At 36.6% G+C, this 27,030-nt stretch overlaps 1 protein-coding gene across 18 annotated transcripts in view; it reads right to left on the bottom strand.

Annotated features, from left to right (window-relative positions):
• Positions 1-27,030, bottom strand: part of CDC42BPA (CDC42 binding protein kinase alpha) — a 296,769-nt gene that overhangs the window by 69,980 nt on the left and 199,759 nt on the right. For all 18 annotated transcript variants that reach the window (XR_003514893.1, XM_027564637.1, XM_027564634.1 and 15 more), the window contains 2 exons: positions 15,867-16,114; positions 10,025-10,130 (listed from right to left, as the gene is read on the bottom strand). Coding sequence is in view for 17 of the 18 variants with exons in the window: in XM_027564637.1 (XP_027420438.1) it covers positions 10,025-10,130; positions 15,867-16,114 (354 nt within the window). In the remaining variant the exon portion in view is untranslated. The remainder of the gene's footprint in view (positions 1-10,024; positions 10,131-15,866; positions 16,115-27,030) is intronic.

Here is a 27,030-nt window from a genome sequence, read left to right on the forward strand (position 1 = left end):
TTTTGCAATTCTTCCATAGTATGCCTGATAGGGATTTAATTTCCCTTTAGGGTCTGTGACATTTCTTGAATTTGTAGCTAAATATTTCTCATAGGTTTTGGAAAATGGTGGGCTATTAACTTTGCAAATATTGCTTCTGCCACAAACGTTCTCTCTCCTTCTGGGAAAGCAAATATTTTCTGTCAGATTTTTTTCATCACATCCCCTATGTCTCTATATATACCTTTTTTATATATTTCTGTGCTTTAAAACGTATTGATATATCTTTACTTCAGCATGGAAAGTTTATTTACCCTTTCTTTGCTTCTTTCCAATCTACTGTTAAAATTTTCTGTTAGGTGTTTCAATTATTTTATTTTTTACTCTTAAAGATTTATTTGACTTCTTTGTATAGGTTCCAGGTGTCTGCGGAAATTCTACATGTCTTCTATTTTCTTTACTGGGAATTGTGTAGGTCTGTTTAAACTGACTAGTTTTCCTCTCATTTTTTATTTTCTGACTTAATATTTGGTTGCTGTTATATTTTTATGTCTTGGTTTTATTAGGTTGTTTTTCTTGGTATGCATTGTAATTTCTTACTGCATGCCATGCACACCGAATGAAAATTTTAAAGATAATCTGAGACTCTATATAATATCTTCCTCCAGAGAGCGTTTACTTATACTCTGGCAGGCAACTAAACAAAGACAGATGAAGGACTGAATTACTTAAAGGCTGGGTTTCAGTCACTGAGTGGGCTCTTCTCTTTTTGGTTCATGCTTATTATGAAAATGGAGTCTTTTCAATGACCTTAATTGAAAGCTTGAATTGATTATCAAGGATCCTGCATTGATATTTAGTTTTTAATCTCTCCAAACTCGTGATAATACTGTGGAATAGTGTGCTCAACTTCCTGGATTCTCAGTGATAGCGTTCATACCAGCAAATCCTCAAGTGGCAATGAATGCTGGGCTCATCTCTCAGTTCTACTCCTTTCTGTAGGATCTGGGTCAGTAAAGTCTAGGCTGCCTTCCTATTTTTCCAATGCCTTCTTGCAGATGAATACTGTAGGCAAACATTTTGATGTTGGGCAAAACTAATACAATATTGTAAAGTTTAAAAATAAAATAAAATAAAAAAAGAATACTGTAGGCAGTATTCCTACTGTATTAAAAAAATTTTTTTTTAAATCCATCCAGCTTTATAGTTCTTGGTGAGGTGGTAGTGGTAGGTATGATGTAAGCTAATCTGTCACAGAAGCAAAACTTCTTGCTTTATTAAGTTTTTAAAAATCCATGATAAAATATTTGCATGTAATTTTTACTTCATGGCTACATTTTTCTGATAAATGGTCTCACTCTGCCATTAGTTATCACTATTCCTTTCTCCCTTTCTGGTATGTTTATAGTTTATTTTTGATTACTCAGTTTGAAGGAGGTGAATTTATCCTAGAACAATTATTAACAGGTTTGTGAAGATGAGAGGCCATGGGATGATTAAATTTATGTCAACTTGACTGGGTCATAGGGTGCCTAGACATCTGCTTACACATTATGTTGGTATCTCTGAAGATGTCTCTGGGTGAGATTAACATTTGAATCAATTGACTGAATAAAGCAGATTACCCTTCCTAATGTGAGTGGACCCTATTCAATCAGTTGAAGGCCTGAAAAGAAGAAAAGGCTGACTCTAGTGAGTAAGAGGGAACTGCTCCTGCCTGACTGCCTTCACGCTGCTTGCACTTGTCTTTGGTCTCTTACTGAAACAGTCGCTCTCCCTGGGTTTGGAGTCTTCACTAGCTTTTGGACTAGAATTACACCACTGGTTCTCTTGGTTCTTAAGCCCTTTGGACTTGGACTAAACTGTCTCTCCAGCTTACAAACTGCAGATCTTGGAACACAACTTAGCAACTAAACAACAATAATAATCAAGTGAGCCAATTCCTTACAGTAAACATTTTTATACATAATACATGTGTGTGATTATGTGAGTGTATGTATATAAGGGTGTGTATGTGTATATAATCTCTGTTTTTTTTTTTAAATTCAGTTGACTTACAGTGTTGTGTAGTTCCTGATGAAATCACATCAGCAATGATTCAGATAAATCTATATCTATCTATAGAGAGAGAACCTTTTCCATATTCCATTCCATTGTAGCTTATTACAAGATATTGATATTTCCTGTCCTATACAGTAGAATCTTGCTGTTTGTATATTTTATATATAGTAGTTTGTATCTTTTAATCCCAAACTCCAAATTTATCCCTCTCCTGTCCTTTTCCCTTTGGTAACCCTAAATTGCTTTCAATGTCTACGAGTCACTTTCTGTTTTGTGAATAAGTTCATTTGTATCATTTTTTAAGATTCCACATATAAGTGATATTAAATGATATTTATCTTTCTCTGTATGACTTAACTTCACTTAGTACATAATCTCTAAGTTCATTCATGTTGTGGCAAATGACATATTTCATTCTGTTTAATGGCTGAGTAGTATTCCAGGAAAAAAGAACGAAATGATGTCATTTGCCACAACATGGATGGACTTAAAGATGAACACTAAGTGAAGGAAGACAGACAGAGAAAGGCAAGTATTATATGATGTCAATTGTATGTGGAATCTTAAAAAATGATACAAATGAACTTATTTACAAATTTTCTAATGGCTGAGTAGTATTCCATTCCCTTTCATAGATCACAACCTTGTCACGGAGAAGGGGTTTGCATAGCTCAAAGAAGCTATGAGCCATGCTGTGCAGGGCCAGCCAAGATGGGCATAATAAAGAGTTTTGACAAAACGTGGCCCACTGGAGGAGGAATGTCAAATCACTTCAGTATTCGTGCCTAGAGAAAACCCCATGAACAGTAGGACAAGGCAAAAAGATACAGGGCAATTACTAATAGGTCCAGAAAGAATGAAGTGGGTATGCCAAAGTAGGAACAATGCTCAGCTGTGAACGTGTCTGCTGGTGAAAGTAAAGCCCAATGCTGTAAAGAACAATATTAGATAGAAATCTGTAATGTTAGGTCTGTAAATCAAGGAAAATTGAACATAGTCAAGTAGGAGATGGCAAGACTGAACATGGATAGCTTAACAATCAGTGAACTAAAATGAACAGGAATGGGTGAATTTAATTAAGATGAACATTATATCTACTCCTGTGGGCAAGAATCCCATAGAAGACATGGCGTAGCCCTCATAATCAACAAGAGTCCAAAATGCAGTACTTGGATGCAGTCTCAAGGCAAAGCATTCAACATCACAGTAATCCAATTCTATGCCCCCACAACCAATGCCAAAGAAGCTGAAGTTGAACAATTCTATGAAGACCTAGAAGACCTCCTAGAACTAATACCAAAAAAAAAAAAAAGATGCCCTATTCATCATAGGAGATTAGAATGCAAAAGTAGGAAGTCAAGAGATACCTGCAGTAATTGGCAAGTTTAGTCTTAGAGTACAAAATGAAGCAGGGCAAAGGCTAACAGAATTCTGCCAAAAGAACGCACTGGTCATAGAAAACACCAACCAGACATCTTGGAGTGTGAAGTCAAGTAGGCCTTAGAAAGCATTACTATAAACAAAGCTAGTGGAGATGATGGAATTTTAGTTGAGCTATTTAAAATCCTAAAAAATGATGCTGTTAAAGTGCTGTACTCAATATGTCATCACATTTGGAAAACTCAGCAATGGCCACAGGATTGGAAAAGGTCAGTTTTCATACCAATCCCAAAGAAAGGCAATGCCAAAGAATGTTCAAACCACCATACAATGGCACTCATTTCCTATGCTAGCAAGGTAATTCTCAAAATCCTTCAGCAGTATGTGAACCAAGAACTTTCAGATGTATAAGCTGAGTTTTGAAGAGGCAGAGGAACTAAAGATCAAACTGCTGACATTCACTGGATCACAAAGAAAGCAGGTGAATTTCAGAAAAATATCTACTTCTGTTTCATTGACTACTCTAAAGCCTTTGACTGTGTGGATCACAACAGACTGGAAAATTCTTAGAGAGATGGGAGTAACAGACCACCTTACCTGTCTCTTGAGACACCTGTATGTGGGTCAAGAAGCAACAGTTAGAACCAGACATGGCACAACGCACTGGTTCCAAATTGGAAAAGGAGTAACAGGCTGTATACTGTCACCCTTCTTACTTATGCACAGCTTACATATGTACTTCTATGCATAGTACACCACGTGAAATGCCAGGCTGGATGAACCACAAGCTGGAATCAAGATTGCTGGAGAAATATCAACAACCTCAGATATGCAGATGATACCACTCTAATAGCAAAAAGTGAAGAGGAACTAAAGAGACTCTTATGAGGCCAAAAGAGGAGAGTGAAAAGGCTGGCTTGAAACTCAGCAGTAAAAAACTAAGATTATGGCCTCTGGTCCTATCACTTCATGGCAAACAGAAGGGGAAAAAAGTAGAAGTAGTGACATATTTTATTTTCTTGGGCTCCAATTTCACTGTGGACAGTGACTGCAGCCATGAAGTTAAAAGATGCTTGCTCCTTGGAAGGAAGGTTATGACTAACCTAGACAGCGTATTAAATAGAAGAGACATTACCTTGCTGACAAAGGTCCATATAGTTAAAGCTATGGTTTTTCCAGTAGTCATGTACGGATGTGAAAGTTGGACCATAAAGACTGAGCACTGAGAATTGATGCTTTTGAACTGTGCTACTAGAGAAGACTCTCAAGAGTCCCTTGGACTGCAAGGAGATCAAACCAGTTAATCCTAAAGGAAATCAACCCTGAATATTCATTGTAAGGACTGATGTTGAAACTGAAGCTCCAATACTTCGACCACATGATGCAAAGAGCCAACTCACTGAAAAAGACCCTGATGCTGGGAAAGATTGAGGGGAAGAGGGGAAGCGGGTGGCAGAGGATGAGATGGTTAAATAGCATCACCAATTCAATGGATTTAAATGTGAGCAAACTCTGTGAGATAGCAGAGAATAGAGGAGCCTGGCATGCTGCAGTCCATGGGGTTGCAAACAGCTGAACAGGACTTAGTGGCTAAAGAACAACAAAGTATTCAATTTCATATATATCAATATATACCACATCTTTAACTATTCATTTGTTGGTGGACATTTAGGTTGCTTCCATATCTTAGCTACTGTGAACAGCACTGCTATGAACAGAGGTGCATTACCTTTTCAAATTTGAGTTTCTCCAGATTTATGTTCAGGAGTGGGATTGCTGGATTGAACTCTATTTTTAGTTTTTTAAGAAGCCTCCATCCTGTTTCCCATAGTGCCTGCCACTATCTACATTCCCACTAACACTGTAGGAAGGTCCCTTTTCACCATATCCTCTCCAGCATTTATTCTTTGTAGACTTTTTGATGATGGTCATTCTGACTGGTATAAGGTGGCATCTCATTATAGTTTTCACTTGCATTTCTCTAATAATTAGCAGTGTTGGGCATCTTTTCATGTGTTTGTTAGCCATCTGTATATTTTCTTTGGACAAATGTCTATTTAGGTCTTCTGACCATTTTTTGATTGGGTTTGTTTTTGTTATTGAGTTATATGAGCTGTTTGTATATTTTGGAAATTAAGCCCTTGCTGGTTGCATCATTTGCAAATATTTCTTTCCCAGTCCACAAGTTTTTTTTTTTTTTTTTTTCATTTTATTTATGATTTTCTTTGCTGTGCAAAAGCTTTTAAGTTTAATTAGGTACCATTTGCTTATTTTTGCTTTTATTTCTATTGCTTTGGGAGACAGACCTAAGAAACTACTGCTATGATTTACATCATAGAATATTTTTCCTATGTTCTCTTCTAGTATAGTATCATGTCTCACATCTATTTTTTCCCATTTAATTGCCTTGGCACTTGTGCTGAAAATCAATCAACTCTAATATGACATCTTATTTTTGGACTCTACTCTGTTTTGTTATAGCAAGGTTGTTGTTCAGTTGCTCAGTCGTGTCTGACTCTTTGTGACCCCATGGACTGCAACACACCAGGCTTCCCTGTCCTTCACCATCACCAGAGCTTGCTCAAACTCATGTCCAATGAGTCGGTGATGCCATCCAACCATCTCATTCTTTGTCATCCCCTTCTCCTCCTGCCCTCAATCTTTCATAGCATCAGGGTCTTTTCCAATTGGTTGGCTCTTTGCATCAGGTGGCCAAAGTACTGGAGCTTCAGTTTCAACATCAGTCCTTCCAAGGAATATTCAGGGTTGATTTCCTTTAGTAATCTTTTGATTACTGTAGATTTACAGTAAGTTTCAAACTTTGGTAGTGTAAACTCTTCAACTTTTATACCCACTCCCTGAAATATTTTTGCTACTTTAGATCTTTTGTATACCCATATACATTTAAGAATAAGCTTGTCACTTCTAACAAAAAAGCCTATATAATCTTTATAGGGATTTCCTTGAATCTACAGATTAGAGAACTGCAGTTCTAACAATATCCTAACAGTATCTCTCTCCATTTGTTTAGACATCCTTTAATTTAACTCAGCAATGTTTTGCATTTGTCTTCCTTTAGTTAACTCTGGGAACTCTGAAATTACTATTTTCAATAACTGTGTCCACTATGAAACTTTTTTTTTTTTGGACAGGATGCATCAATCTCTTGATGTTAACACAGCCAGAGGTATACAGGCTGTTTTTGAGAATGTTTTTTCCAGATGCAGTGTTATCACTAATTCCCACAACACATCATTTTTTGATCACCACTGCTTTTGACAGCCCATCCAAATAATTTGTGGTTGGGGTTTCAGCTGGAGATTTGCAAGAAGAGGAGGAAATACAGATTTTTGCACTGTCATGTTACAATAGTTACAAGCAGTCTTAAATAGATTTGTTTAGTATTTGTCAGAAAAAGCTAATTTTTTCATTCTCACTAAACAAAAGCATGGGCTCTGGAGCCAGACTACCTGTGTTCTAATCCCATTCTGCCATCCGCTAGTTGTGAGATTAGGAGAGTAGCTTCACCTCCCTTTTGCCTCAGTATCTGTAAAATGCTAAGAAAAATAGGGTATACCTGAAAGATTTGTGAGGATTAAATGATTTATATAAAGTAAATTAGGAGGGTAAAAAGTAAACTTTACCTAAGTATTAGCTCATTTTGCATATCTGAGAATAAGATTTTACTATTTGTGAACTGACATATTTGGTTTATGATAATTATAAGACTACATAGGATATGGAAGAGTGCTCATGTTTTAAGTGAAAAGGCAGATTAGAAAATAAAATGTATATATGACTGAAATTATGTAATAATATGTGTACCAACCAAGAGAACCTGGAAAGGAACATATAAAAGTAAAACAGCTGTTTCAGGTTGATGAAATCATAGGTAACTTCTGTGTTGAATATTTTCCACACTTTGTACAAGTTTGATTTTACACAAAATAATTATTTAAAAACAAGATACAAATGATAATCTTTTCTCACCGGAAACCATTTACTTCCACTCCTTGGCACAGATGGCGATTTTATTTGCAATAAGTTACCTTTAATAGAAACTTTGAATGCAGACTTCTGAAAATATCAATAAGGTTTTTTCTATTTAATTTTTAATTTTTACTTTTGAAGTTAAAAAACCTGACTGTAAGAACCTATTAGTTATCTAAGTTTCAAAATTAACACACGAATTGCTTTTTGGTGTCTATATCTGAAGTTGTGTTGAGAAGGAATTCGGTTCTCTTCCAGCTGGGACAGCTGGCGTAGCAATGGCAAAGGTGTTCTTTGGTTATTTCTCTTGGGGAAAATGTTCCATGTAATCAAACAAACAAAAATACATAAATGGAAAGAAAGAGTGAAAATACGCAGCGGGCTGAGTAAGAAGGAGAAAGACAAGTAAAGCTAAATATGAGGAGCAAAAATACAGAAGAGGTTCAAACAGAAGAAGACCCAGATCCTCCCCTAACTCTCAAGGAATACATATTTCCTTGTTATCATTTGTCATTGAATACTCTCCAACCATTATGACTTGCTGTCAAAGTTCTACTCACATTCTCTTTCATATCTTTCAATTTAGCAAGACAAGGTAATGCTCTGTTTTTTTTTCTTTTTTTAAATTTTATTTTATTTTTAAACTTTACAGTACTGTATTAGTTTTGCCAAATATCGAAATGCTCTATTTTTTATAAAATTAGGAGATAGGTTTTTATCTTTCAGATCTCATCAAAATCAAAAGAGTATTGTTTAAAAATTATTTCTAAAGATGTGTTTCTGGTAAGCTCACCAGAACATTATGGTTAATCATGAAATAAAGCCAAGGGGTGAATATAAAATTTGATCTATATTCAATCTGATTATATCACAATTCAATTTTTATTCAACTATAATACCATCTTTTACTAGGTCATTTGCTTAGAAATTCTATATGAAGTGGCCTTCTAGGCTTTAATTATATTTCTTACCTCAAGATAACTCTTAACAGAATCTTAAAATTCTGTCTTGTAGACAGAAATGATTGCTCAATTTTGCAATCATGATACAAGTCCATTCAATAACAATTATGTGACTTATTTGGATAAAATTTAAATCATCCTAGTTTTTAAAGATACATTTATTTTATTTTGGTTGCACCGTGTCTTTGTTGCTGCGTGCAGGCTTTCTCTCGTTGCAGGGAACGGGGGTTCTCTTCGTGTGGTACGCAGGCTTCACACTGCAGTGACTTCTCTAGTTGTGGAGCTTGGCTTCTAGGTGCACGGGCTTCAGTAACTGTGACTGGGCGGCCCTAGAGCACACAGGCTTCAGCAGTTGTGACTCACGGACTCTAGAGTGTGGGCTCATTAGCTGTGGTGCACACACTTAGCTGCTTCACAGCATGTGGAATCTTACTGGACCAGGGGTCGAACCTGTGCCCCTGCGTTGGCAGGTGGATTCTTATCCACTGAACCACCAGGGAAGCCTTATTAGTTTTATTTTAGTGGAAATAACCAACAGCTATACAATAATGTTCACAAAGTATTCACAGTCTAAAATAATTCATACTACTTAGTATTTGGTCATTTTCCAGTGTTTGTATTCATCAGCTTTGCAAGCATAAAATAAACTAACAGAGTTCTTTCTCAAATGGTTTGTAACCAAACAAGCAAAGTCATTTTTAAATGCTTAAAAAGTTGAATAATCATGGGAAATATAGTGAGAGAAATGAAAATAAACATGGAATATGTTGGAAATTAAGATAGAATGAAGAGTCTCTTTTTTTGTGTGATTATTTAGCCATTGTCTTTCAATCTGTTGTTGAAATGACTAATTAAACATAATACTTTGGAAAATATTAGAACTCATTATAAAGGACAATTATCCAAACCTTATTTATAAGTAAGTACAACCATTAAAATTGCAGATTAACATTAGGATTTTCACATATGCTAACAAATAACACAGAAATGCAGAATGATGGCAATTTAAGAAAACTGAGATACTAATTGGAAAAAAGATTCCTTTAAGTATTTGAAATTTTGTTCATAAATCTGGTTGTTGTAATCTAGATTTAGTCTATGGTTCAGCCCTTTGTTTGTGCTAGGGTTTAGACAGAGTTGGTTTCTTTGGCTTCTTACATACCAATGGTATTATTTCTAGCTATTTCAGTTCTCCATCATGAATAAGATCAGAGTTGTCAAAATTACTCTAGTTTGGCTTAATTGTTCCTGTCCTTACCAAAGGCAGGCCCTAACTTAGCTAGCCATTACATTATAAGTGATGAGTTTGAAAGAAAGAGTAAAAAGGGATAGAAAGTGAAATAAAGAACAAGGGCTCAAAAAATACTGCGACAAAGAACAAGACAAGGTGAGCCAAGTCCTTTCTCCAGAAGACTCTTGTAAAGATTGGTAAAATGAAACATTGGCTGTACACAGAAGCAATCTTTGATATAAGAAGAAATATTAAATTAAAAATGTACATCAAATATAAAATTATATCTACAGTCTATATGGCTATATGGCATATATATGGCATATATGGCATAATATATCTATATGGCAGTACTGAACAATCTAGCATGTGTCAATAAACATAAAAAAAAAATAAACATAAATGAGACTGAATCACTCACCTTATCAAGCTCACTTGTCAGTTTTTTATTTTCTTCAGTTAATAACACTTTTTCTCGTTCATACTGTTGCTTGAACTCATTTTCAAATTCTTCCCTTTCACTTTGACTAATACAATTCAAAATATGCAAGAAAAAAAGGAGTTGAATTAAAAGTAAAATAATGGTATTGTATCATATGCTCTATTCTGAAAAACCACTATATCTCAATTGCTCCAAATCCCAATCCTTTCCCTTAAAATGAAGAAATCTCAATCATTTCCTTTTAATTAATAAGTAGATTTCTCTGCTTAATAACATTTATTTTGTTGTTCATTTGAAAATCTGAGGAAGACATCCTGATTATGCTCTCCTTATTTGGCTGTGTATATGCTAGGAAGTATGAGATCATGAGGAAGCAAGGGGAAAAGGAGGATACAGGGACCACAGTATGATTCTACACTCAGGTCTAGATTGCACAGAAAATTCAAGAAAACTCAAATTATACTACCAACAGTTCTCTCAATACACTCAGGCCATCCTTCCCTAATTCCTTCTTTGCTTCTTCCCTACGTACCTACCAGTCTACATATATATACATATAACACATTTAATGTTATAAAACTTGTTTAGTTCTGGGGGACAGAACTGATTAACCCTTAGAGGTAAACACAATTCTACAAACTTTTTAAAAACCTCCCTTTTACTTTCATGTATTGGAGAAGGGAATGGCAACCCACTCCAGTGTTCTTGCCTGGACGGGGGAGCCTGGTGGGCTTCCGTCTATGGGGTCACACAGAGTCGGACACGACTTAAGTGACTTAGCAGCAGCAGCAGCAAAGGAGACAGTGGAATCAGTTTTTGAATACTGAACTGAAGTGTAGAGAAGAGCCTTATCTCTACTGCAGTTTGATGGAGAAAGTTGGTTAGCAGCAAATAAATTTCAAAGTGAAGTAGTTCTGGGTAATTCTATAATTGCTTCCAAGTCAACAAAGAACACAAATAATGGTTGATTTAAAAATGTAATCTTAAAAATCCCTTTATCACTAAATTATTGAATATAAATTAAATTATAATTATATGATTAACTTCTAGGAAAATAACCATTTTGTGTCCAAGCAAATGTGTCACTTTATTATCTACAATCAAAATGTGAAATTCAGTTATGTTTAGAATCTTTCTAGATTCAGAAGCAACAAAAACAACAACTTAAAAAAATATGAAAAACTAAAAAGATGCATTCTTTCAGAAATACAAGTAGATGAAAGTAAATTGAGTAAAATTTCTATAAAGGGCTTCCCTGGAGGCTCAGTGGTAAAGAATATGCCTGCCAATGCAGGAGACATGGGTTTGATTTCTGGCCTAGGAAGATCCCACATGCCTCAGAGGAAGTGAGTCCATGCACCACAACTACTGAGCCTGTGCTCTGGAGCCTGGAAGCCACAGCTACTGGACCCAGGTGCTGCAACTACTGAAGTCCAAAGGCCCTGGAGTCTGTCCTTGGCAACAAGAGAAGCCATTGCAAGGAGAAGCCCTCACACCGCAACTAGAGAGTATCCTCTGCTCACCGCAACTAGAGAAAAGTGCACAGCAATGAAGACCCAGCACAGCCAAAAAATTTTTTTCTATATAAAACCATTTTTGTTTTTTCCTATTAGCATTAAACATAAGTCTCTGCCATACTTAAACAAAATAAACAAAAAGGAAAGTGAAAGTGTTACTCAGTCGTATCCAACTCTTTGAGACCCCATGGACTGTAGCCAACCAGGCTCCTCTGTCCATGGAATTCTCCAAGCAAGAATACTAGAGTGGGTTACCAGTCCTTTCTCCAGGGAATCTTCCTGATCCAGGGATCGAACCCGCATTTCCACCATTGCAGGCAGATTCTTTACTGTCTGAGCCACCAGGGAAGCCTTTAAAAATGTGCTGAGGGTCTACTATGATGGCGGTGGTTTAGTCACTCAGTTGTGTCTGACTCTTGCAACTGCATGGACTGTAACCCACCAGACTCCTCCATCCATGGAATTTCCCAGGCAAGAATACTAGAGTGGGTTGCCATTTCCTTCTCTAGGGGATCTTTCCAACCTGGGGAGTGAACCTAGGTCTCCTGCTTTGCAGGCAGTCCCTTGCATTGCAGGCTGATTTTTTACCAAGTTAGCCACTTTCCTGGTCTTCCTGTTCACTGGTAACCACCTTGAAATCTTGAGACTGCCATATTCACTTAACTCATTGCCTAATTTTTCTTCCCTATGCCAAAATCTGGCTTATGCTGCCATCACCTCAAAAAAAATGCTGTCTCAAACCTATTGTTCCAAACTGTTATTATATCCAATCTACTGGCTACCTTTGACACTGTCCCCATTTCCCTCTCTTGAAATGCAGTCTTCCTCTGGCTTCAGTGATGCCCACTTTCCTGATTTCTGCCTACATTTTGACTTTCTAGCTGTCTTTGTGAGCCCCCACCGTCCCCTCCTTCCTCCACATAAATGCCAATACTCTTAGGTATTCTGTCTCAGGTGCTCAACTTTTCTTTACACCTTCTTCCTGAGCTATTGCATCTATTATATTACCTGATTTCAATTATCATCTATTATGCTGAATTTACATCTGAATCTACATTGGAGATGAATTAGAACTAATTAAACTACTCCAATCTACATCGGAGAAAGAAATGGCAACCCACTCCAGTATTCTTGTCTGGAGAATCCCATGGACAAAGGAGCCTAGCAGGCTACAGTCCATGGATTTGCAAGAGTTGGACACAACTTAGCGACTAAACCACCACTATGTAGGTTGGAAGCTTTCCTGGGTTTCAAACTGTCGACTTGATATCTCCTCAAAATTGTCTCCTAAGCACCTCCAATTCAACATGCCCAACCCTAATAACAGATAATCAAGTTACCACCAACACCACCTTCCTTTCCCTATAATCATATATTCGACTTACTCTTCTCTTACTATAGGAAAAAACACAGCTAAGGTCAACCTCTTTGCTTATGTGCCTGCTTAAGTACACTTCTTCCCTATCTGTCTGAATCATCTACTGGGTACTTTCTATCAGATTACAAGCATGGTGTTATTTTTGAGATAAATTTCTCCTCCAATTATTATTTCACCTTCTTGTTCTTGCAATGAAAGACTTCCAATAATAACAGTGTTATATATATCCTGTCTCCAAACACTCTCCTTCAAGTCTTCAGATCCATTATGGGTTTTCTGGCCCCTGAAATTGTTCTTATCAAAGTCACCAATGACCTTCATATTTTTAAACTCATCTATCAATTATATGGTCCTCATCTTATTTGATTTAGACCTCATCTAATTTGACATGTAGACAGATTTGATACACATTCATCATAATACCAAATCTGGGCACCAAATTTGCCTGGTCTTCTTCTTATCATTCTTCCTGGCTCTTTCTTATCCACTTTGCTGTTCCTTCATTTCTCAGCTTCTAAAGATTGGAGTTCCAGGGTACGGTCCTAGGACTTCTTTTTCATCTATATTCATTCACTAAGTGATCTCATATAGTCTCACCCCTTTTGATATCATGTGAGTAATAGATCCCCCTAGGATTTTATCTCCAGCCCTGAAATCCAGACTTGTTTACATGATGACCTATTTGACATTTCCACCTGGATGTCTAAAAGCATCTCACACATAATTTGAGCTTCTGATATTCTCATCCCAAACTTACTTCTTTTGTAGTCTTCCTCTCTAAATGGTAACTATATTCTCTTAATTGCTAAGGCCCAAAACGGTAGTATCACCCTTGATTTTTCCTCTTTCTTTCTTATCCATATCTAGTGTATCAGCAACTATCATTATCTTTACCTTTTCTGCCACCAACCTAGGCTCAAGCCACCATCATCTTTTGCCTAGATTACTGCAATAGCCTTCTAAATGGTTTTCCTGCCTTTTCTCTTATCTAGTTCAGACTTTTCTTAAACTAGTCATCAGAGTAACCCTTTTAAAACACAAGTCAGTATTTGTCCATTTTCCACTCACTATCCTGCAATGCTTCCCTGCCATGGTTTTGAAAGGGAAAATATAAGTCGCTTAGTCGTGTCTGACTCTTTGCGACCCCATGGACTATACGGTCCATGGAATTCTCCAGGCCAGGATACTGGAGTGTGTAGCCTTTCCCTTCTCCAGAGGATCTTCCCAACCAGGGACTGAACCCAGGTCTCCCACATTGCAGGCAGATTCTTTACCAGCTGAGCCACAAGGGAAGCCTGCCATGGTTTTACTGTAAGTCATTGTAAGTCACTGAAAATGACATAAAACTTTACATGATCTGGCACCCATTACCTCTCATACATATCTCTCACTATTCTTTCCCTTTAACTCTGTTTTATCTACATTGGACTCGTTTTTAGTATTATTATTTTAATAGACTTTGATGTTTTGAATGGTTTTAAGTTCACAGCAATACTGAAAGGAAAGAGTGGTGTGTTTGTTATTATTAATGAATCTACATTAGACACATCATTATTACTAAAACTTTACAATTTATATTAGGTTGTATAGTGACATATATAGAGTAGTTTCACTGTCCGAGAAATCCTCTGTACCCTGCATATTCATCCCATCATCCTTCCAACCCCTGCAATCACTTATCTTTTTACTATCTCAACAGACTTCTTAATGTAAAATGTTCTTCTCATACATATGTAAGGACCCACTTTCTCTGGTCCTTACTGAGAAATCACCTTCTCAGTATAATTTTTCCTGGCTATCATGTGTATGTGTGTGTACAATTTAATTCTCACCCTAATGCTTCACAGTTCCCATCCCCTGCCTTACTTTTTGTTCTTGGACTTAATAATTATCTAACATATTCTGTATTTTACTTATTTTGTTTATATTTTATTTATAGTCTTTCACCATAATTAAAGGAAAGCTCCATAAGGACAGAGAATTTTTGTCTGTTCACTGCTATGTCCCCAGGGCCTACAACAGTGCTTTCACATAGCAGGTTCTAAAAAAATTTGTTGAATGAATGGACCAAACTGAATTAAACTCAAGCTGCCCATATAAGTTGAGAATGACAATAACATACATTTAGTTCCCTAAAACCTAGAAATTTGAGTATCACTGATAATTTCTTCTGCTTCTCATTTCTCATATCTGGTCATTATGTCCTCCAGGTTCTGTCTTCTCAGTAGACTTTCTGAGTTCATATGCCTTTCTCCATCTTCACTGTCATACATAAGGTCCAGGCACCTCATCTCTCATGGGTAGATTCCTGTCTACAGTCTGCTCCTTTTAATCTACACAGTAATAAGAGTGATCGTTCAAAAATATAATCTTGATATTTTTCTTCACTAGTCTTAGGATAAAGTCTAAATTCCTTACTTTCCTTCATGATCTTACCTCTATTTTCCTTTCCAGTTTCATTTCTTAACACTCATCTTTATTTTTACGCCTCCACCATAATGAACATCTTTCTTTTTTTAAATGTGTCATTGCTACCCTGTTCCTATAGATCGTGGCAAAGTCTGCTAAACTTTGCCTGGACACTCTTCCACAGCTATATATTTCTTATATCCTTGGTCTTAACTCAGAAATAATTTTTGTTCAAAAAACCCAGACACACCAAAGTTAACATTTGAAAAAAAAGAAAGAAATAAACAACAACAAAAAAACCCAAGCAGCAAAGTCATCTTTCACATCTCTTCTACAAGTGTTCCTACACTTCCCATTTGCTTTCCTATGATGCTGTAATATAATCTTCTATTTACCAATCTTGACTTTTCTCTTCTTGAGGACTAGACTGTATTTATTGCATATGTTTCTCCAATCCTTGACACCAAACAGGTACTCAACAAATAATTATTAGAGGAGTAAATAACTTGATTCTTACCTCTCTCTCCTGTTTTTTTCCAATTTGTCTTTCAAAATCATAATTTCTTTGTTGAGAGCAAGTTGTTGGCCTTCTGAATCATGTAGTTCTTTCTTCAGATTTTTAATTTCATTTGCATGTATTCCTTCTCTCTTGGACAATTCTTCTTCATAAAAGATACTTTTCTTTTCCAAATCAGTCTTTAGTTTGGTTATTTCTTGTTGATGTTCTATGCTGCATACGCCTGGTGAGTAACTAATTTGTTTTTGCTATAGAAGTAATAATACAAGATTAGTTAATCTGTAAGAATAATAAAATATCAAATAATAACTATAATACAAAGGACTGTTGATGGAAATGAATATTACTTTTGCATATTATTATATAGACTAATACTTTATTAAGGCTGTTAACCTTTTGTCTGCCATATGTTACTAATATTTTTCTAAGTGTGTATTCCTTTATTGTTGTATTTTAGTCTCCTTCACACCAGGATTAAATATTTATCTAATGGTACTTATATAATCATTTGTTTTACATTTAAATTTCGAATTTATATATAACACTGTGTATGAGTTAGGGGAAAATCTAACTGCATCCTGTTTCTGATGTGGAACTTATAAAATGTTATAAACACACTTGTGTCTTTAACAGATTAAATTGGGGGAGAAGCGGTAGAGCTAGAATGCACAAAAAGAAAAGGGAGAAGTCTTCTGCAATGGTCCAAGGAGAAATGACAAAGGTCTAATCTAACATCTCCGTAGCCATTCCAGGAAAAAAATGACACAATTCTTTGCATTTAGGTAGGGTAGTAAGAAGAAGAAATTTTGGTTGAAAGCCATCTTTTGTAGAAATTAGGTTGAAATATACTCTTGGTATCAAAGAGAAAGGAAAATGTAAAGTCCAACGGCTCTTCAAAGTAGTGCTTAAGGTAAGACAAAGGTTATGACTATAAGATTTCCTGAGTTTTGTACCTTTTCTATTTTGTTATATGCAACTTTCCCAGATGATCCACAATAAAACTTTTAAAATCCAAAGAACCTTTGAGATTATACTTAGTGACAACAGGAATCAAAATCTAGAGGGCAGTGCATCCTTTTTTTGAAGTCTGTATTAAGGGTAGGGACATATCCCGGAGTAGAAGGACATGCACTCATCTTCCTGAGAGAACACCAAAATCGCAATTAGCTGCTTTTTTTGGATCCACCAAAAAAAGATACCCCATGTCCAAAGGCAAAGGAGAAGCTGCAGCAAGCTGATGGGAAGTGGGGGGACAATAAAGAAGACTGAGCACTGAAGGACTGAAGCTTTTGAACTGTGGTGTGGGAGAAGACTCTTGAGAGTCCCCTGGATTGCAAGGAGATCCAACCAGTCAATCCTAAAGGAAATCAACCCTGAATATTCATTGGAAGGACTGATGCTGAAGCTTCAATACTTGGGCCACCTGATGCAAAGAGCTGACTCATTAGAAAAGACCCTGATGTTGGACAAAATTGAAGGCAGGAGGAGAAGGGAACGACAAAGGATAAGATGGTTGGATGGCATCACCGACTCAACGGACATGAGTGTGAGCAAGCTTCAGGAGTTGGTGATGGACAGAGAGGCCTGACATGCTGCAGTCCACAGGGTTGCAAACAGTCGGACATGACTGAAGAAATGAACTGACTGACTGAGGAGTGTTAATAATTTTATGTTTCACATCTGGGTCTGTGATCTATTTTAAGTTAATTTTTGTGAAGGGTGTAAGCTCTATTTATAGATTATTATTATTATTTTTTTTTGGTATGCGCTATCTGGTTGTTCTAAGCCATTTGTTAAAAAGAACATCTTTACTCCACTGTATTGCCTTTGTTTACTTTGTCCACAAAGGTCCATCTAGTCAAGGCTATGGTTTTTCCTGTGTTCATGTATGGATGTGAGAGTTGGACTGTAAGAAAGCTGAGCGCCGAAGAATTGATACTTTTGAACTGTGGTGTTGGAGAAGACTCTTGAGAGTCCCTTAGACTGCAAGGAGATCCAACCAGTCCATCCTAAAGGAGATCAGTCCTGGGTGTTCACTGGAAGGACTGATGTTGAAGCTGAAACTCCAATACTTTGGCCACTTGATGTAAAGAGCTGACTCATTTGAAAAGACTCTGATGCTGGGAAAGATTGAGGGCAGGAGGAGAAGGGGACGACAGAGGATGAGATGGTTGGATGGCATCACTGACTCAATGGACATGGGTTTGGGTAGACTCCAGTAGTTGGTGATGGACAGGGTGGCCTGGCGTGCTGTGCTTCATGGGGTCGCAAAGAGTCAGACACGACTGAGAGACTGAACTGAACTGAACTTGTCACAGATGCTGTACCTATATATTTTCTTGTCACTACCATACTGTCTTGATTACTGCAGCTTGATATAAATCTTGAAGTCAATCTTTCAACTGTGCTCTTTTCCTTTACTATTGTGTTGGCTATTTGGGGTCTTTTGCTTCTCCATTTAAGCTTCAGGCTTGATTGCTTGATGTTCACAAAAGAACTTGCTGGAATTTTGACTTACATTGCAATAAATCTGTAATTGAAAGTAGGAAGAACTGACATCTTGATAATACTGAGTCTTCCTGTCCACGAACATGGAATATCTCTTCATTTATTTAGTTCTTCTTTGATTTATTTCATTAGAGCTTTATAGTTTTCCCCATACAGATCTTAAGCATATTTTGGTATACTTATATTTCAGTATTTCATTTTTGTGGGTGCTAATATTAATAGAATTGAGTTTTAAATTTCAAATTCCGTTATTTATGGCTAGTATATAAAGAAGTGACCAACTTTTGCATATTAATCTTGTACCTTGCTATAAATGCCTTATTAGTTCCAGGAGATTTTTGTTAATTTCTTTGATTCTCTACATAGACAATCATATCATCTGCTAACCAAGACAGTTTTATGTCATCCTTCCCAATCTGGATACCTTTTTCATTTTATTTTCTTGTCTTACTGCACTAGCTAGGACATACAGTATAATGTTGAAAAGGAGTTGTGAGAGGAAAAATCTTTGTTTTGGTCTTGATCTTAGTGAAAATTTTCAAGCTTCATACATTAAGTATCATGTTATCTGTAGGTTTCTTGATAGATATTCTTTGTCAAGTTGAGTAGTCCCCCTCTATTCGTAGTTTACTGAGTTTTTATCATGAATGGGTACTGGAGTTTGTTATATGCTTTTCCTGCAGCTTCTGATACAGTCATGTGATTTTTTTTATCAAATCAATGATGCATTACATTAATTGACTTTTAAAGGTTGAACCAGCCTTGCATACATAAATGAGATAAAATCCCATTTGGTTGTGGTATATAATTCTTTTTATATATTGTTGCATTCAATTTGCTAATATTTTGTTGAGGATTTCTCCATCTATGCCTATGACGCATGTTAGTCTGTGTGGCTTTCTTTTCTTGTACTTTGTCTGGTTTTAGTATTAGCATAATTCTGGTATCACAGAATGAGTTAGGAGGTATTTCCTCTAGTTCTATTTTCTGAAAGTGACTGTAGAGACTTGGTGTGATTTCTTCCTAAAATGTCTGGTATAATTCACCAGTAAACACATCTGGGCCTGATGCTTTCTGCTCTCAAAGGTTATTAATTATTGACTCAATTTCTTTAACAGGCAGAGCCTTTTCATATTATTTACTTCTTCTTAGTCTAGTTATGGCAGCTTGTGTCTTTCAAGGAGTTGGTCCATTTCCACTAGGTTATCAAATTTGTAGGCAAATAATTAATTGTCCATAGTATTTCTTTATTAGCATTTTAATGTACATGGGTTGCACAGTGATGTCCTGCCTTTCATTTCTGATATTAGTGTCCTCTCTCTCTTTTCTTTTTATCTTTTTATGTGCTTTATTTTACAACCAAAGTTTAAAAATATAGCAGAAAGCACAGCAGGCAAAACATAGATTAAACATTCTTTGCAAAAAATTTACCACAGAAAAATTTTTAAAGGTAATTATAAGCATACAAAATGATGTAAGTTATACTGATAGGTAATTCCCCTTCTTTTCAAGTTTCCAGTGGAATTATTAAATTTATATAAGGTATCAAACTTCTGGAAGAAAATCTGGTCAGAAACCATAAGAATAATAAAATCAGACTCATCTCAATGCAAATTTAACATAAAAAAAATTTTTTTTAATTTATTTTTTAAAATTTGGAAGAAAATCTGGTCAGAAACCATAAGAATAATAAAATCAGACTCATCTCAATGCAAATTTAACATAAAAAATTTTTTTTAATTTACTTTTTAAAATTTTATTTTATTTTTAAACTTTACAATATTGTATTAGTTTTGCCAAATATCGAAATGTATCCGCCACAGGTATACCCGCGCTCCCCATCATGAACCCTCCTCCCTCCTCCCTCCCCTACACTCCCTCTGGGTCGTCCCAGTGCACCAGCCCCAAGCATCCAGTACCGTGCATCGAACCTGGACTGGCGACTCGTTTCATCCATGATATTATACATGTTTCAATGCTATTCTCCCAAATCTCCCCACCCTCTCCCTCTCCCACAGAGTCCACAAGATTGATCTATACATCGGTGTCTCTTTTGCTGTCTCATACACAGGATTATTGTTTTTTAATAAAATGTTAACATTTGTAACCTACTGCTGTACTGAAATTCAACTATTATATGAGCAACTTATTCCCAGAATGTAGGAATACTTTCATGTTAGAAAACTTAATATGATTTCTCTCAAATATAGATAAAGGGACCCCCTCCCCTTTTTTTCCCCTTATTTAGCCTGGCCATAGGCTTATTTATTTCATTGATATTTTGTGTGTTTTTTTTTTTTTTTACTTTAAATGTAGGCTTTTATTGCCCACTTGAACTTTTTTTTAATTAATCAATTTATTTTAATTGGAGGGTAATTTCTTTACAATATTGTGGTGGTTTTTGCCAGATGTCAACATGAATTTAATAAGCTTTCAATATTTTCCTATTTTTAATTTGATAGGTTTTTATTCTAAATTTTATTATTTTCCTTCTGTTTACTTTAGATCTAACTTGCTCTTCTTTTTCTAGTATCCTAAGGTAGAAACTCGGAAAAGGCAATGGCACCCCACTCCAGTGCTCTTGCCTGGAAAATCCCATGGACAGAGGGGCCTGGTGGGCTGCAGTCCATGGGGTCGCTGGGAGTCGGACACAACTGAGCGACTTCACTTTCACTTTTCATTTTCATGCATTGGAGAAGGAAATGGCAACCCACTCCAGTGTTCTTGCCTGGAGAATCCCAGGGATGGGGGAGCCTGGTGGGCTGCTGTCTACGGGGTCATAGAGAGTCGGACACAACTGAAGTGACTTAGCAGCAGCAAGGTAGAAGCTAAGATGATTAATCTTACATCTTTCTTCTTTTCTAATATATGCATTCAACGCTACAAATTTCCCTCTAAGTAATGCTTCTACTACATCTGACAAAGTTTGATAAGTTGTGTTTTCATTTTCATTTAGTTCAAAATATTTTTAAGTTTCTCATGAGATATTTTCTTTGACTCGTTTTATTTATAAGGGTGGTGCCTTATTCCCAAGTATTTTGGAATTTTCCAGCTATCTTTTTGTTATTGACATCTAGTCTAATTCCACTGTGGTCTGAGAGCAGACAATGTATGATTCCTATTCTTTTAAAATATGTTAAGGATTTGTTATGGTTTAATTTATGGCTTAGAATGTGGTCCATCTTGGTGGATATCCCATGTAAGCTTGAGAAGAATGTGTATTCTGCTGTTGTTGATCTATAGATGTCCTTATATCCATGTGATTGATGATGATATTGAATTCAGCTATGTACTTACTGATTTTATACCTTCTGGATCTGTCCATTTCTGACAGAGGGGTGCTGAAGTTCCCAAGTATGACAGTGAATTTATCTCTTTTTAAAGTTCTGCACTTCTGCCAGTTTTCACGTCACGCATTTTGATGCTAAATTGTTACACACGTACACGTTAAGTATGCTAGGCCTTTTTGATGGCAAACAATGCCTTTCTTTACTTCTAAAAACTTTCCCTACTCCGAATTTCACCCTGTTTGAAATTAATATAGCTATTCCCACTTTCTTTTGATTAGCATTATCATAGTTTCAATAAAGTCTTAATCTTATCAATCAGAGTTGTTTTCAATTCCTGGTCTGATCATTTCAACAACCCTGAGTCTGGTTCTGATGTTTGCTCTATTCTGTGTTTTTTGACTTTCAGTGTTATTTTTTATTGTTAGGTCACCATGATGTAGTGAGTAAAAGGAACTGCTGTAAACAGGCTCTTAGTAATGTGGTGGAAGTTGTGTGGGGAGGGGAAGTGTTCTTACTGAGCCTGGGCTTCTGGACTGTGAACTTAAGACAACCTTGTCAGCTATTCTCCCCATTTACCTGTTTGGACAGAGTGACTACAGTGGGCTGGGATGGGTTATTTCCCTTCTCTCAAGTTAGTTAGGTCTGATAAAACCTCAGCAAGTTAGGTTCTAGTTGAAGACACACCTTGTTAAGAAGGACAGACCGCTCTGGTACATCTGACAACTGCTACCCCTATTGTTAGTACAAGGGGTATTATCCTCTGACATTCACTGTGAAAACCTGGTAGAGCTCTAGGATGTAAAACTGATGAAACTGTGAGGGCTCCCCAATGATGAGGGTCCCCTGGAGTTTCTGTATCTCAGACTTGTCTGCGCTGAGCCACCAGCAATTTTTCAAGTATTCAAGTACTTGTTCATGCTTCCTTGCACTGGCACTGCTTTCCTACAAGGGTTCCTGATCTCCTAAGTTGTGATTCTCTTGATCACTGTCTCCAACTTGGAGGGTAGGAGTTCATTCTGTGATACTACTTTTCTTACACAGTGTCAGACTTTATTTTTCTGGGCTCCAAAATCACTGCAGATGGTGATTGCAGACAGGAAATTAAAAGATGCTTACTCCTTGGAAGGAAAGTTATGACCAACCTAGAGAGCATATTGAAAAGCAGAGACATTACTTTGCCAACAAAGGTTCGTCTAGTCAAGGCTATGGTTTTTCCTGTGGTCATGTATGGTTGTGAGAGTTGGACTGTGAAGAAGGCTGAGAGCCGAAGGATTGATGCTTTTGAACTGTGGTGTTGGAGAAGACTCTTGAGAGTCCCTTGGACTGCAAGGAGATCCAACCAGTCCATTCTAAAGGAGATCAGTCCTGGGTGTTCTTTGGAAGGAATGATGCTGAAGCTGAAACTCCAGTACTTTGGACACCTCATGGGAAGAGTTGACTCATTGGAAAAGACTCTGATGCTGAGAGGGATTGGGGGCAGGAGGAGAAGGGAATGACGAAGGACGAGATGGCTGGATGGTATCACTGACTTGATGGATGTGAGTTTGAGTGAACTCCGGGAGTTGTTGATGGATAGGGAGGCCTGGCGTGCTTCAATTCATGGGGTCACGAAGAGTTGGACATGACTGAGTGACTCAACTGAACTGAACTTTTCTTACAAGTCTAAGAACTGTTGATTTTTCAATTTGTTCAGCCTTTTACTTGGTATTAGAACAAAGTGGTGATTTCCAAAGTTCTTACATGCTAGATTGGAAACTGGCAGTATTCTCTAAAGTTTTAAAACATAGGATCCTATGATCTGCAAATAGTTTTACTTCTTCCTTCCCAGGTTGGATGACTTCTATTTCTTTTTCTTGTCTAATTCCTCTGGCTAGAACCACTAGCATAATGTTAAATTGCAGTGGTGAAAATGGGCATCCTTGTCTCATTCCTAAGGGAAAATTTTTTTTAATCATTTATCATTGAGTATGATGTTAGCTGTGGGTTTTTCATAAATGCCTTTTCTCACGTTAAGTACATTCCCTTCTATTCTTAGTTTTCTGAGAGTTTTTATCAGGAAAGAGTATTGCATTTTGTGAAATTAAGATGCACCAATTAAGATGACCATGTGGTCCCCCTGTTCACTTTGTTTCTTTTAATGTGATTTATTATATTGATTTATTTTCTTACATTTAACCATTCTTGCATTCCTGGGATAAACCCCACTTTACTATGGTTTATAAGCTTTTTTTTTTTTTTGGTTTATAAGCTTTTTAATATGACTTTGGATTTGGTCTGTTGGTATCTTGTTGAGAATGCATGTATCTATATTCATTAGGAATACTGGTCTGTAATTTTCTTCTTACATTATTCATGTGGTTTTGGGATTACAGCAGTGTTGGCCTTCAGTTCAGTTCAGTTCAGTCCAGTCACTCAGTCGTGTCCGACTCTTTGCGACCCCATGAATCGCAGCACACCAGGCCTCCCTGTCCATCACCAACTCCTGGAGTTCACTCAGACTCAGGTCCTTCGAGTCGGTGATGCCATCCAGCCATCTTATCCTCTGTCATCCCCTTCTCCTCCTGACCCCAATCCCTCCCAGCATCGGAGTCTTTTCCAATGAGTCAACTCTTCACGTGAGGTGGCCAAAGTACTGGAGTTTCAGCTTTAGCATCATTCCTTCCAAAGAAATCCCAGGGCTGATCTTCTTCAGAATGGACTGGTTGGATCTCCTTGCAGTGCAAGGGACTCTCAAGAGTCTTCTCCAACACCACAGTTCAAAAGCATCAATTCTTCGGCGCTCAGCCTTCCTCACAGTCCAACTCTCACATCCATACATGATCACAGGAAAAACCATAGCATTGACTAGATGGACCTTTGTTGGCAAAGGAATGTCTCTGCTTTTCAATATGCTATCTAGGTTGGTCATAACTTTCCTTCCAAGGAGTAAGCGTCTTTTAATTTCATGGCTGCAGTCACCATCTGCAGTGATTTTGGAGCCCACAAAAATAAAGTCTGACACTGTTTCCACTGTTTCCCCATCTATTTCCCATGAAGTGATGGGACCGGATGCCATGATCTTCGTTTTCTGAATGTTGAGCTTTAAGCCAACTTTTTCACACTCTACTTTCACTTTCATCAAGAGGCTTTTTAGTTCCTCTTCACTTTCTGCCATAAGGGTGGTGTCATCTGCATATCTGAGGTTATTGATATTTCCCCCGGCAATCTTGATTCCAGCTTGTGTTTCTTTCAATCCAGCGTTTCTCATGATGTACTCTGCATATAAGTTAAATGGCCTTAGGGAATGAATTAGGAAGTGTTCCCTATTCTTATATTTTGTGGAAGAGTGTAAGAGGAACTGGTGTTAATTCTTCCTTAAAAGTTTGGTTCAGTTCACTAGTGAAGTTATCTGGTCCTGGGCTTTTCTTTGTCATGGGTTTCTTATTACCAATTCATTCTCTTTGCCTGTTATAAGTCTGTTGAGACTTTGTATTTTATCTTGCATTTAGATAATTTGCATGCGTCTCGATCTATCCATTTCACCTAGATTACTTTGTTGGCACAGAGTTATTTAGAGTATTCTCTTATAATCCTTTTGCTTTTTGATGACAGGTAGCAACATCCACTTTCACTTCTGATGTTAGTTGTTTCCTCCCTTCCTCCCTCTCTCTGTCAAGTCTAGCTAAAGGTTTGTCAATTTTGCTGATCTTTCAAAGAATCAGCTTTGGTTTCATTCTATTATTATTCTCTTCTCATTTTATTGAACTCTGCTCTAATCTTTATTTACTTCCTTCTGCTAGCTTTGTTTCCTTTGCTCTTCTTTTTCTAGTTCTGTAAGATATAAAGTTAGGTTACTGATTTGAGACTCTTACTTTTTAATAGAAGCATTTACAGCCACAAATTTGCCTCTGAGTACTGCCTCTGCTGCATCCCATGTGGTGTTTTCATTTGATTAGCCTACAGGTATTTTCTAATTTTCATTGTGATTTCTTCACTTGATCCATGGGTTGGTTAAGAGTGCCTTGCTTAATTGACACATATTTTAACATTCCAGTTTTCCTTATGATACTGATTTCTAGCTTCATTCTATGGTGAAATTGGAGTAGATACTTTGTGTGATTTCAGTCTTTTTACATTTATTGAGATTTATTTTGTGGCCTAACCTAATATCTGGTCTATCCTAGACAATGTGTCAATCGCACTTGAGAAGAATATATATTCTGCTGTTGTTGGGAGGAGAGTTCTATATATGTGTTGTTAGTTATAGTTGGTTAAATTGTTGATCAAGACATCTGTATCCTTATTTATCTTCTGTCGATTTTTAGAAGTGGGGTGCTACAGTTTCTAACTTTCACTCAATTCTATTGAAAAGTATTCTCAATGCAAGTAAAGATTCCTATAACCTTTTAAAGGAGCCAAAATAAGTTTCAAAATTTATAGGTATATAAGTTTAATTCAAGACATTCCCACTTTTAGAATATCTTAAAGAAATGATAATAATCCTAAAATATAATGAAATATCCTAAAATTATGATAATAATCATAGCTAACAGTTACTGAGCCTTTACTTTGTATCAGGCCATTGGCTAAGTATTTTGAATGTGTTAACTAATTTATTGGGTAGTTTTATTATTACCACAAATTTTTAAAAGATACAAGCGATTATGAGTGCTTGATCAATGGGTTAATATATGTGATTGGAAGTCTTCATGCAGCAGTGATTAGTAAAGATTAAAAAAAGGGGAAACTAGCAGATAGAATGGTACTGAGAATTAGAAAACCTGGGTTTAAATTGTACTCTGTCATTTAAGACTGTAAATCCTAAACTCTTCTGAGTTTCACTTTCCTCAAATGCGAATAATCTCTAAGATTTCTTTCAGTTTGTACCTTCTGATTCTGGTTTTTAACAAAAGCATCTAAAATAGTGCTGGAAACGAAGCCGTCCCTGACTGACAGTTATTTGAGATGGTAATGCAATGACTTCTATATACTAATTCTGTTCTAGAAGTCTAGATTTTTATGGAAGAAACATTTCTAATTTGGAAAGCTAAACAAGACCATGGAATCACAATTAATCAAAACAAAACAAGAAAAACCAATCCCCAAAGCAAGAAATAAAATCTAGTTCATATTTGTATTTAAAGCAGAGAAAAACTTACTTGCAACCACTATTATTCAATTTTCAGAGAACAAGCAAGTTCTAGCCAATTCTACCACATCATTCATTCACTGATTTAACACACTTATTAAACAAGTATTGAAAATTTGGTCCTGTGCCAGGATAATAATATAGCAGCCTATGCTTTCAATAAACTAAGTCATAGTTTAGATGGGGAGACATTTTGTGAATAAATAATTATAATAAGAGCTATTGTAAATTTATTAAC

Source organism: Bos indicus x Bos taurus, chromosome 16 (assembly GCF_003369695.1).
Source record: "Bos indicus x Bos taurus breed Angus x Brahman F1 hybrid chromosome 16, Bos_hybrid_MaternalHap_v2.0, whole genome shotgun sequence".
Classification (NCBI taxonomy): Eukaryota; Metazoa; Chordata; class Mammalia; order Artiodactyla; family Bovidae; genus Bos; species Bos indicus x Bos taurus.